Source organism: Cynocephalus volans, chromosome 8 (assembly GCF_027409185.1).
Source record: "Cynocephalus volans isolate mCynVol1 chromosome 8, mCynVol1.pri, whole genome shotgun sequence".
Classification (NCBI taxonomy): Eukaryota; Metazoa; Chordata; class Mammalia; order Dermoptera; family Cynocephalidae; genus Cynocephalus; species Cynocephalus volans.
In genome coordinates, this window is record NC_084467.1 from 15,166,917 (window position 1) to 15,180,026 (window position 13,110).

Here is a 13,110-nt window from a genome sequence, read left to right on the forward strand (position 1 = left end):
CAGCCTTATAACACCAAAGTCACAGGTTCGGATCCCCATACCGGTCAGCTGCCAAAATAAAACTACCCTTACTTTAAAAAAAAAAATCAAAGTTTGTGTTAGATACTACCTTCAATCTCTGTCCACTCCTTAGGGGTGGCCACTGTGATCAGTGTGTATGATTCTTCTAGGCCTTACCGTCCATTTGTAGACATACAGAGACATATGCATGTACATGCAGAAACTTCTTCCCTCCTGAATAGAATCACAGAATAAACTGTGGCGCTAGCTTTCTTCCCCCTTAACTATTTCCTATTTATAGACATTTAGGTTGTTTTAAAATTTTAATTATAAATGAAGCTGCAGTGATCCCTTAGCACATCCATCTCTGTGCATGGGTGTGAGGATTCTGTATCATGGAATCTTAGAAGTCAAAATATGCGGTGTCAGAAAATTAAAAATTTTGATAGATTCTGCCAACTGTCCTCTGAAAGAATTTACTAAATCCAGCTGCCACCAACAGTGTATGACACTGCTCATTTTCCCACATCTTCACCAGCACTAAATGCTATTTATGTTTTAAATATTTGATAATCTGATGGGTGATAAATAGTAGCTTACTGATTTTAGCCTGCATTTATTTCATTAATGATGAGGTTGGACATCTTTTCAAAAGCTTATTGACTGTATTTATTCTATGAGTTTGTGCGTATATATCCTTTGGCTATTTTCTTATTAGATTTTTTTCTTATTGATTTGCGTGAGCTCTTTATATATTATAGTTCTTTGTCTTTTGTTTCTTTGTTCTTTTTACTATATCCTGATTCTAAGAATTTAGGTTACAGTATGAGTGATAGAGCCAAACTGATTGAACTCCTGTGTCCTGGTTAATGTTCTCTATCTATGGCTAAAAATCACCTTTAGCTTTGAACTACTCAGCTGCTAGGTTATTGCTGTGGGCTAAATTATCAAAATGATAAAGACCTCCAAAATCAATTCCATTTAACTTTGGAGGGTTGGGCTTAGATCAAAATTAAAGTTAACTGGCCTCCTGAGCATATACTACTTACTAGCAATGGTAGAAAGCTAGCAGAAAAATATTGTATGGGATGAACATTTTACCATGTATGATTCAGATTGTAGGTTACCCACTCATATGGTGTATTGGCAGTGTCGTAAACTCTTGACAAGTAAAATCTGAATGTAATCTCCAGAAGGGCAGGGATTTTCGTCTGTTTTGCTCAAGGTCAGGGAGAATAGAATGAGGTGGGGAGACTGTTCTGGTTTGGAGAAGACTAAAGAAGTCCCCAGGACCTAGCACATAATAGGCACTCAATAAAAATCTGCTGAATGCAAATAGTTTTACTAACTCAAACATTCTATAGAAACTGTGTCCTGGAAGGGAGGGAAACTCTCACAGAGGCCCAATGGTCTCTTCCAGAGAAATCAGTCTTGAGATACATATTCTGGTTCTGGCATGACCCGGAACAGGTGACTTAACCTCTCTGAGCCTCAGTTTCCTCATCTATAAAATGGGATTAATAATATGAACACCACAGGGTTTTGGGGAAGATGAAAGGAGATAATAACAACAAAGGCAGGGTCTGGCAGGTGGTGAGTCTAATCCTTGTTATCTCCTTCCCCTCCCCCACTGCTGCATGACTGCGTTTCTAGTTCTTAAAAAAATAACTGAATTTCCAGAGGTGTCCTTTCCTTTAGATGTCAACGTCTCTCATCTTGTCTCAGCTACACAGTTTGCTGGATGCTTCTGAGTTGCCTCTAACCTTCGGCTGGAGGCTCTTCCCCCTCCCACCCAGAAATAGATTCCTTAGAACTGGGAATCCAGCTCCCTCCTCTTTCTCCACACTTTGCCTTTCAAATAACCTCACCTGTCCCGTCCCCCTGTCTTCAGCGGTCTCCCAGGCTGATGGGCTCACTGGCCCTCCCTCCAGTTCTAATTTCTCTCTGATTTCTAGTGCTGCCTTTCCAGGTGCCTGCTGCAAAATTCATGCTCATAACCCAAAACAATCAGCCGCTTCCCCAGCAAGTCCTTCCTCTTTATTTTTTTAAATGTTATTTTCTTAAGTTGTGTTAATGGAGTCAGTCACCTCCCATCAAAGCCGTGGAGTCATTTTTCTTCCTTTTTCGCCCCCGCCCCCAACAACCAATCACCCAACGTTACTGTTTCGCAAACTCAAAACTTGTCCTTTGGATCTGGGTTTAGGATGTCACCATCTCTGGATGGCTTGGTCAGCCTCCTGTGCTTTTGTGGCAATGATTCCAAAATATGGGTCCCTTATGTGAAATCCTCGGGGCCTGATGGGTTTCAGAATCCAGAATGTTTTGGTTTACAAAGGTGATCTGGCTTGCACTTTGTGTATCACAAAATACTCCAGCAAGGTTTGGGGTGGCGCCCCCTCGTCACTCAGCCTGTAAGCACAGTGGGCGAAGTAAAGCCCAGAGTTGCAAGTTTGTCACTAAAAGGGTTTGCACTACACTTGGAGAAAAAAGCCTTCAGTTTTCAGAGCTTCTTGGAATTTGGTGTCACCAACAAGCAATCGTGTGCCTGGCTGGAGCTGTCTGTTTTCCTGCCTATCTGCCCTGGTAGATGCTAGGTTGCATGTGGCTGGAGCTGGGTCTTGTCCCCTGTGGTAGCCCCACCACGATGTCTAGCATGGGATTGGTGCTCACTAAAAGTTTGTTGAATGAAAATCCCAAGTGATTGATGATGAAGATCACAGAATATGGTACCACCACCCGTCATTCACAAAGCACGTACATAAAATCTGCAGCTCTGCAAATCATTCCACCAGCATCCCAACCTTGGGGGGCATTGCTACTATGATCCCTCCTTTACTGATGGAGAAACCGAGGCCAGCATTGACCCGGGTCTGTGTGATTTTGAATCCTGCGCTCTTAAACACTGTCACCCTGTCCTTTGCTTCATCCAGAGGTTGAACAGACATGGTGTCAATTCTCAGGTCAATCTCCTGAGAGCTCAGGGTGGGCTCTGTCTTCCCTCCTTCCACAAAGTCTGGGTCGCAACTTGGCTAACCCCCCTCATGTCCTCCTCTTCCAACTCCAAACATGGGTTGCTTCCTTCCCAACCTCCTAGCCCTCCACTTTTGCAGGCCACCCACCTTGCTGGGGGGACTGTCACCTTTCTGGGTACTGGCTCCTGCATCATCATCAGCTTCCTGTTCTATCCCCTGCCCTGCTCGAAGCAGTGCCCTGAAAGCTCAGTCTAAGACCCCCGCCACCTGCTTCCCCCACTGCCGAAGACTGACTCCTTAGTCCTCATTCAAAGATCTCCCATGGGGGGCCTAATCTTTGTTTTTCAGTCTTATGTCCACTTACCCACGCCCCTGACCCCCTACCCCAGCTCCAATCATGCTGAGCCACCCTGGCCTCTCCTGTCATTCTGCAAGCTGGCCTCAGGCCTAATGCAGGGACATCCTTTCAGGATCTTCCCTCTGTTGTCAATAATCCTACAGAGGTGGATGCTTCCCAGATCAGAACACCTGGCCTGGGCCTTACTCCTAACAGGGCCAGTGCCTGACTGGGGCCTGGGCATCTTAGGTGCTCGGGAAGTGTCACCTCCCCTCTGGTGCAAAGTTTGGACAGACCTGCAATAGCCGTTGATAATCCTCCCAGACACGACCTTCCGGAGAGGCTCCCAGTGCTTGGCTTCTCCTTCCACGGGTGCACCCAGCAGGACAACATCTTCGATGATCCCTTGGCAATCTGGTGAGAGTCCCCAGAAAATGCTGTCAATGTCCCTGGCCACAGTGGGTCCTGGGAGGAACTCTCCAACAGCAGTGGAGAAGACAATTGTCACATACACATGCACACATATGCACATGGACACACACATGCGCACACACGTACACATGTGCACATGCACAGGCATGCACACACACACTCACGTGCACAGTAAGGGGGGCTTCCACTTATTGAGTTACAGACCCTGGGTCAAGCCCCTCATATGCTTGATCTATTCCTGCAAAGCATCATTATCCCTATTTAGAGTTAAGGAAAATCAAAGACCACACGGGTAGTAAGTGCCACAGTCCAAGTTGGAACCCAGGTCTCTTTCCACCATCCATGAAGCTCATGCCAGCTGTGGACTTGGATGGGATGTTTTCCTTTAGAAGAGACTAACAGGCCCTGCATCATCATCACACATGCCAGGTGGGAGATACCACTACTTTCCTCTGCAACAGGTTCCCTGGGGTCTGGGCAGCCTGGCAGGAAGAGAGGGGTGAAGAGGAGATGGGGGAAAATGGGTCCTGGGGGCAGGGAGTGCACTCGACAGCTGCTCTGATCTAATGACTCTGAAATACACTAGGCCAGGGCTATTCCAAGTGCAGTCCACGGGCCAGGGCTGGCCCATGGACCATTTGTCCTGTAAGTACAGAAACAGAGAAACAGCATTTCTTTTATCTCGTTGCAGACTAGAAACTAACGGTTCACAGGTGGGCGTGTGTAGATCACACACGCTTTGAGAAACACTGCTATAGACAAAAAAGAGGTGCACATGTGCCCCTCACTCTGTCACTATCCCCTTCCTCTGCCTTATTTCTCGTTTCGTGACACATCATTTGTTACCATCTGTCTCCTCCTCTAACATCGAGGCTCAATGAGCGTGGGTACTCCAGCTGCCTTGTTCACAGCTGTGTGGCAGGACCTAGAGCAGCACTTGGTACACACCTGATGCCCAATAAAGATCTGAATGAATGAATGAATGTGTGAGTGAGTAAACTTCTGTTCACCAGGAAAGCCATGGGCTTTGACTTTGGGTTCAAATCCCACCTTAGCCACTTCTGAGCTATGTGAGCCAAGTCACTTAACTTAAAGAGGATAATGATATTACCTTGTAGGGTCTTTATGAGGATGAAGTCACGGTGTGGGAGAAAACCTGGCATGTGGACACACAGTGGAAGTTAGCATGTCCCCTGTCCTCCCCCCTGCCTCCCCACCTGTGGCTTTTTCTTATGATTCTGAGTTCCTGCACATTTTGGGAATCTACATGCTGTCATTCCTGGGGAATGTGCCCAAATGGGACAGCTTTCCCAGTTCTGCTATCCTCTAACTGAGTGACACAGGACAGGTGGCTTTCTCTCTCTGGGCTCTGGTTTCTAACCAGAGTGCATCTAACTGTTTTCCATTTGGGCTTCCACGTTAGAGTTCGTCTGAATAAAGGGGTCCAGGCTGACAAGAGTTTGAGAACCCTTGCAGTAAGTACCAAGCTCTCTGAGTTCTCCTCTGGCTCTGATATTAAAAGACTCCATGGCACAGAATTCTGATTTCACTCCTTTTCCAGGCTGATGATAATCTGGTAAAAGGATTTCAAATTTCAGTAAGTTGGAAGCTTGTGCTCTATAGTAAGGATGACTCACATATACACATAAGGGGTATTTCAGATGCTTATGTTGCTGGCAAGGCTGTTGCTGAAAGGGCCCTTAGAGAGCAATGAAATTTCATTCCAACCCCTTCCCTTGCCAGAAGAGGAAACAGGATCAGAGAGGGAATGCGGTTGGCCCAAGGTCACACAGCCAGTGAGGACAAAGCTGAGATTAGCACCCAAGCTACACAGAGCTGCCAGCTCCCTGGGGCCATTCTCTCTGCTATTTGCAGTAACAACAACATGCAACATGATCAACTGTGGGTATTGTTGCTCCCAGAATGTCCAAGGCTGTGGACCCAGGGCTAACCCTGGAGCTCAGCAGCTCTCTCTGGGGGTGGTCCATTCAGGGTGTCTTCCAGGCCCAACTGTATCCTACTGGAGGGCTGGGGACCACTTTTCAGCCGTGGTGCTGATGCTGGGAGGGCTGGGACCTCTTGTGGCCAGCAGTGGTAATAGCAGCATTCCTGAGCAACTGTTAGGATCAATGGAAAACTTCTAGGAAAAGCAAAAAAGGTGGTTGCCTGTGACCTTGAGCTGGGACTAGTAGTTGAACCTCATAAAATGGTGCAGCCAAACCAAGTCAGGGTGGGCGTTTACCCATCTCTGCCAGAAGCCTGCTGGCAGCTGCCTTAACCAGACTGCTCCCCTGCCACCTTCCCTGTTGCCAGGCTCAGATGTGTTCTTATGTTTTAAAGAGGATTTGCTCTCTGCACTGTTGTAAACCTGGAGAGAAGCTACGTGGCAGTAATGCACAGGTGTTAGCTAAAAGAAATCGGCAAGCATCACCTTAGACCCACCCAAGCTAGAATCCTAGATGGCAGGTCAGAGCCCATCACCACCTGACCGACTGTGGTAGCTGCTGGAAAGGTAAAAATCATCAAAATTCACTGTTTGGTCCAAAAGCTTATAATCCTAGAAGATTACAGCCTTCTAGGTAAAATATAGAAAATCCTCACTTGGGTACTGCTTTAGTGTCAAGCGGGCCCCTTCCATAGGGACGGGTGATCCTTCAGATCATGATGTGGATTCAGTGCAGAATGCCCCTACTTTTCAAGACCAACAAAAGAAACTGGAATTTAACATTTTAATAATAACTAATATGGGAAGACCTAACCACCTTCTTGCTGCAGGGACAATGAATTTGCTGAAAAATGTTTGGGATTTATTCTTCCTTATGCCATCTGCTCTTCCTCTTTGGAATTTTTCAGGTACTAAGATAGTCCTACAGCTTTATAAATATTCAGGCTTTTTACATAAAAGAGGGCAGGGAACATCTTCAAATTCAGGAGTCACAGACACATAGAGCTTTTATGCTTGAATTTCTCATTTTAAAAATAGTTCTCTGAATGCTACTGATATCCTACCTTTACTGTGAGAGCTGGAGGGCTTTCATCCCGTTATGTCTTTAGCATTAAGGAGGCTCCAAACCTCCAGTAGTTAGAAAAGAAAAGCTTAATGAGTCATGTCTTTACCCCTCCACTCTTAGAACTTTTTGTCATTCACATGTGCAGTGAAAAACATTTCTTTCCAATTCTTTCTTTCCTTCTACCTCTCATTTTCATTCTTGACACAGTAGCCAAAGCGATCTTTTTAAAATGTAAATCATAGATATGAGGTGTCTTTTTAAGGTGATGAAAATGTTCTAAAATTGGGCTATGGTGATGGTTGCACAACTCTGTACGTTTACTAAAAGTCATTGAATTGTGCCCCTAAAATGGCTAGATCTTGTGGTATGTATATTACAGTGCAGTAAAGTCAGATTATGTCATTCCTGTACTCAGAACCCTCCCGTGGGACCCATCTCTCATGGAGTCAAAGTCAAAGTCATTGCGATGGCCCTTGAAATCCTACATGACCTTCCCTTCTCTTCCCCTCACTCTGCTCCAGCCACACTGACATTGCTATTCCAGAATGTGCCAGGCCTTTGCCCTTGCTGTTCCTTCTTGCTGAAGGCTCTTCCCCTGGACATGCTCATGCCTCACTCCTTCACCTCCTAACTCTCTGCTTAACTGTCACCCACAGGAGAGGACAATGCAACCTCCACTCCTACCAAGTGCCCTGTCCCTTCTCCACAGCACTTACAACAACTGGACTTACTACCTATTTTTTAAAATCCTATTCATAGTCTGTTTCCTACTAGAATGTAAGCTCCACAGGGCTGGGACTGTTTTTTGAGCTCTTTGTTGAATCCCTCGTGTCTAAAATAGTGCCTGGCATTGACATGGTACTCAATATGTATTTGTGGATGAAAGAAAGCAAGGAGTCAATACTATGAACCTTCAGGTGGAGAATAAATGCAGTCCTGGCAAGTTAGCTCAGCCGGTTAGAGTTCAGCCTTACAACCCCACGGTCATGGGTTCAGGTCCCCCTATCGGCCAGTGCCCCCCCCAAAAGAATAAATGCAAGAAGTGTTTTCTTTTTTTTTTTTCTTTTTTCCCTCCTGGCACAACTTCTTCCCAGCAGCTATACTTGGGGATCTCTGAAGACTGGATAAAAGCAAATGAAAGATGCTAACTTTGCTAAAAGTACACGCAGGAGCATTTAACCACTGTTCTCAGCTCCTCAACTGCTTGTTTCTAGAGCTCTTCTCTGGGGAACTGATGGTACTGTGACTGACTGCAGTCTTCAATGGGTAGGAATAACAAATGGGCTTTCCAAAAGCTAACACTACTTCCGCCGCCTCCCCCAGCCTAAGACAATGTGATCCAAAGGCTCATGGTAACCCTTCCAAGAAGTATCCAGCATCAGCTGTGTTATGGAATCCCTATTATGTAGTCCTAACCTACATTAAAAAAAAAGGCTTAGGGTCGCCAGATCTTTCAGCTGATTCAGGGCACAACTCAGGGGTGCCCAATCTCCAGGGCAAAGATCTAGAGTAGTTCTGAGGGCCTAAGAAACCACACGGGCACCAACCACTATCGGCCACTTAAATGCTCATATGTCTCAAAAATCAAGTATCATGATTTGAAGACTGTTTGTAGATGCTGTTGGGACTAACAGGATTTAGAGTAACTTGGTCATTACATATTTTCTCAATCTGTAGACACTGACAGTATGACTATGACCACGTGTAGTCTCTGAAAATGTCACCATTAGGAAAGGCCCATGTGCTCAAAAAGGTTGGGAATCACTAGTCCAGTGGCCTGACCTTTGTCACAGGAGGAATTGGGTTTGAATCCTGGTTGTGCCACTGTATGCATTGAGATCAGTTCTTTAATAACTTGGAGCCTCAGTTTCCTCATCTGTAAAATGGAGAGAGTATGATAATACTGATTTCCCAGGACTGGTGTGAGGTTATGTGCACAGGGCAGTGTCCGGCACATGGCTTGGTCAGTGGTGTCTACTCCACTCCGTTTCCCACACAGACCATCAACTTGGCAATCATGTAGATATGGTATGTATGTAATGTTATCTTTGGAGAGGGCCTGGCCACTTACAGCCAACGCATCTGTTTCCAGCCAGCCACTAATTGCAGGCACTGTTCTGGGAGTTCAGCAGGGGTAGGAAATGGGAGGCCTGGCAGATGCTGATAGTGACCTGTGCCATCGGTCCCCTTCAGAGGAGAGCTTCTGGACAGAAGCAGCAGAAGAGCTGGAACTATGGTTAAACACTTCCTCGTTTACTCTTTTGTTTTTAAATTTGCAATCGTGGTAAAATACACTTCACATAAATTTTCATAGTAATCGTTTTTAAGTGTGCAGTTCAGTAGCATTAAGTACATTCACACGTTGGGCACTGATCCTCATCTTCTTTTATCCATCATAATTCAGATAAATCCATTATATCTGGTCACCTGCTCTCATCACGCTTCCAGTGGTTCACACTGGATTCCTGAGACAGCACTTCAACCACGTGGCACTGCTAGCAGTCTGCAGATGAGCTTAGCTTTTCAAAAATCACAGTAACAATAATGAAGAGCTGAGAATGAACAGCTTCTTCACAGTGCGAACTTTAGCTTACCCTATAGTCTTGGTCTTGCACGTTGCTTATAAGCCGAGTTTCTGCAAAAGTAAACCCTCTTAAAATGTACCAAGTGGGGCCCGGCTCTTTCCAAGAGCCCCACGGAGCACCCTTTTGTACAGTGAGGGGGCCCTTTGCTGACAGGAATGACCCCCGTCGACCTTTGTCATCTTGCCTTTTCCATGTGCTGGGCTTCCTGAAAGTGAGGCAAACCTGTGCAGAGCTTTTGCATTCTTTGGAAACAGCCTGCTTCAGGATTTACATAGAAATCTCATCAAACGGCTGGCCAGTTTCATCCCGCACTCCCACATGCCTGGCACGTTGTCGATAATGAGATTCTCCTGGGCTGCAAAGACCAAAGGATCTCAAATTTGAGGAGGAAAAAGGGAGGATTTTCTCTCTCCTGGCAGGGGTTCGTGTGTGCAGGGAGTGATAAGGTGGGAAAAGGAGGAGGAAATTATCTCCCAAGTGCGAGTCCAGAAAACAGACTTTGAAGGAAATGCATCTACAACATAGGAAACCCATTGCAAAGACAGACTCACGTGCACGTGATAAACATGCAGAGAGGCGACTACGGGATGAGGGAGACCAAGGAAGGAGAAAGGGTGGCACTGACCGGACCCCCTCCCCAAATGGAATGAGGTCCACACTGGAAAGAATCATTTAAAGGAGTCCGTCTGGACATATTATCAGGATTTGGGATGAATTCTTTAAGGGGATGCCTGAGGCTTCATCTCTCTTCTTCGATTCCCATCTCTTTCATTTGGCCATGCAAAGTGATAAGGCTATTACTGGCATCCTGGGACCCTGAAAATTAATCTGCACTGCCTGACCTCTCCTCACTGCCACCTGGGGGACGAAAGCTGGGTTTGTCTGAGGATAAAGCAACTGGTGGAAACAATTCCACAGAAAGGAAATAAATCACATCAACTGTGATGTCTGCTATCGTGGAGATGAAAGAGCCAGCAGACCGAGTGACAGTCTGCTCTGCATTTCAGCTGGCATCCAGTGACAGCCCCGACACAATTTATAGCCAAGAAGGAGTTTAGGGACTCAAGGGTCAGGATGTTTAAATGAATCTGTGTGAGCACATTGACAAATTCTTTTGCCTTGGTTTTATCTTGCAAACATCAGGGGCAGTAAGGTTGGCCTAACTTCATAGAGGCAAGGAATGAAATTAGAGAGAAAGACTTTGCTGCAAAGGTTTAAACATTTTTTTTAAAAAAACAGAGTTCTGGAATTCTATTTCTTAATCCCCCTCCTCCTCTTCTTCATCATCAGGTCACCCACATGATAAACACACAGAGAGCGTACTTCAGGAGAGTCTGGGGACTAAGGGCTTTATACGTCTATTATTCATTCACTCCTCACAGTGATCCTAGGAGCTAGGCATGGCCACTACTCCCATTTTATAATGGGAAAGCCCAGCCTTAGAGAAACTAAGTAATTTGTCCAAGGTCACACAGTAAGTAAATGGCATAGTGGAATTTGGTTATTCCTGCCTTTTCTCTCCCACTGTCCCTTCCCACCTCTCTTTGCAATCAAATATAATCTTCAGTCCAAATATATGTCCTTTGACAACTGTGACATCTTCCAAAATTGTATATTAAAAACAGAACACACACACCTGCAAAGATTAACATTTCTAATTTGGTTGATTCAAGAGACACTCTAGCAGGCTAAAATTCGCTAGAAGATTAATATCCAGACATGTGCACCAGGCCTAGGGTATGTGACCTTTTGCTTTAGTAATCTCTGGCACATACGACAAACCAGAGGTGGGTGAACAGATATTGGTAAGAAAAAGAAAAGGGGCCTGCGGGAAACACGACACACTTTCTTTTTTTTGGTGGAGAGTTGTGACCATTGGCTCACACCCTGACACGTGAACTTGACTTTCCCATCAGAAAGGTTAATTTACAGAGTTGATATAACTTAAAATATAGCTGCTGGTAAGCTGCAGGCTGTGAGCTAGTCTAGAACAAGCAGTTTCATTATATATACAAGGGTACTTCAAAAAGCTTGTAGAAAAATAGAATTAAAAAATAATATGAATTTTTTCATAAACTTTTTGAAGTACCCTTGTATAAATATATAAATAAAATGTCACACCTGTTCCATCAGTTAGCCACTGTTGTGTAACAAAGCATCCCAAGACTCAGTGGCTTAAAATAATCACTGATTATTTCTTATGAGCCTACCAAGTGGCTGGGCAGTTCTGCTAAGGTTATCCATGCATAGCATAGCTAATCCCATGGGGCTCACTCATGTGTCTGTGGCCAGCTGGTGGGTAAGCTGAGGGCTGGCTGGGATGACTCAGCTTCACTCTGTGTAGTCCCACGTCCTCCAGTGGGCTAGCCTGGGCTCAGTCTTATGGCAGTGGCAAGTTTCTAGGAGAGAGTGGAGCCTCCTGAGACCTAGGCTGGAAAATGGCATGTTGTGGGTTCTGGTCAAGATGGTAGAACAGATAGTCCCCGGCGTCATTCTCTCCCACAAATCAACCAATTTACAACTATAAAAATGTAACAACAGCCAAGATGGGGCTGCTGGAGCTTAGGGGAAGAGGAGGAGAGACCTACGGAGTTCATGAAGGGGAAGAAGCCACGATGAGAGAAACAAAAAACTGCTTGGAGCGTTTTGGGCCGTGACTGCTTTAAGGCTGGAGCTGCTGAGCACATGGAGCAGGAGCTGGCAGAAGCCGCAGCTGTACCCCTTGTATGTAATTTCTTGGAGGCAGGAGGGGAGAAGAGGGCCTTGGTGGCCCCCAGGCCAGCAATACCACTAAAAGGATTCCCGTGGACCCACATAAGACAAGGAGCCACTCAGAGGCCGGTCATCACAAGGGATGGGAGCACAGCCTGTCCCATAGGAAGTATTTGGAGCACAGGTGGTGGGGGAGACAGGCCCACTGGGAGAACACTGGGACACAGCAAGGACAGCTGATCTGCCCCCCAATCAGTGTAGGACCACTCAGAGGAGACTAGTTGGGAATGCAGAATTGCATGGTGTGCAGTTTGATGAAAAGATTCAGGCGCAGATCAGAGTGTCTACACAACCCTGGTGTACCAAATCTCGGGAGAGCTGGAAGTACCTATAAGGTCAACCATTAAACCCTGAGCTGCACAAAAAGTCTTCCCTAGGGAAACAGCAGCAAAGCAGCAATCTAGCTCAACCACACAGCTCAAGTACTGGTTCCCACAGGAACTTCCCCCACTTTAGAAGTAAGCAAAGGACAAAAAATTAGTTCGGGTCCAAGCACACCACCAGTGCCTCAGGGCCCACCAGGGGACCTGAGGTATGGAGCCAGGGACCAGACCCCCCCCCCAACAACCAGGCACACCGCCAGTACCTTGGGGTCCCGCCCGAGGACCCAGGGTATGGAGACGGGGACTGGACCCCTCCACAACCAGGCACACTACCAGCACCAAGGAGAATGCCCAAAACATCACCTCTATGTGGGTGGCTCACCACAGCCACCACAGTAACCACGGCTGCCACGAAAGTGGCTAGACATCACAGTCACCACACAGATGGTCCACCAACCACTGGAGTGTATTGACACAAGGAGAGTCACCAGCAGAGACCAAAGAAAAGCAGAGGATGTGTCTCTCCACAAAGCCCATTCCAGAGTGACAGAAGCAGCATCTGCTCTATGATAATATTGGGGGACCTGAACACACCTCTCAGCACTGGACAGATCATCTAGGCAACAAATCAACAGAGTAACCATTATTCTTTCAGGAGAGAAGAAATCTTGGGTTATC

General features: G+C 46.1%; 1 protein-coding gene across 3 annotated transcripts in view; it reads right to left on the minus strand.

Moving 5' to 3' along the window:
* TMCO4 (transmembrane and coiled-coil domains 4) overlaps positions 1–13,110 on the minus strand; it is a 100,132-nt gene that overhangs the window by 10,874 nt on the left and 76,148 nt on the right. For all 3 annotated transcript variants that reach the window (XM_063105138.1, XM_063105139.1, XM_063105137.1), the window contains one exon: positions 3,606–3,723. In XM_063105138.1, coding sequence (XP_062961208.1) covers positions 3,606–3,723 — 118 coding nt within the window. The remainder of the gene's footprint in view (positions 1–3,605; positions 3,724–13,110) is intronic.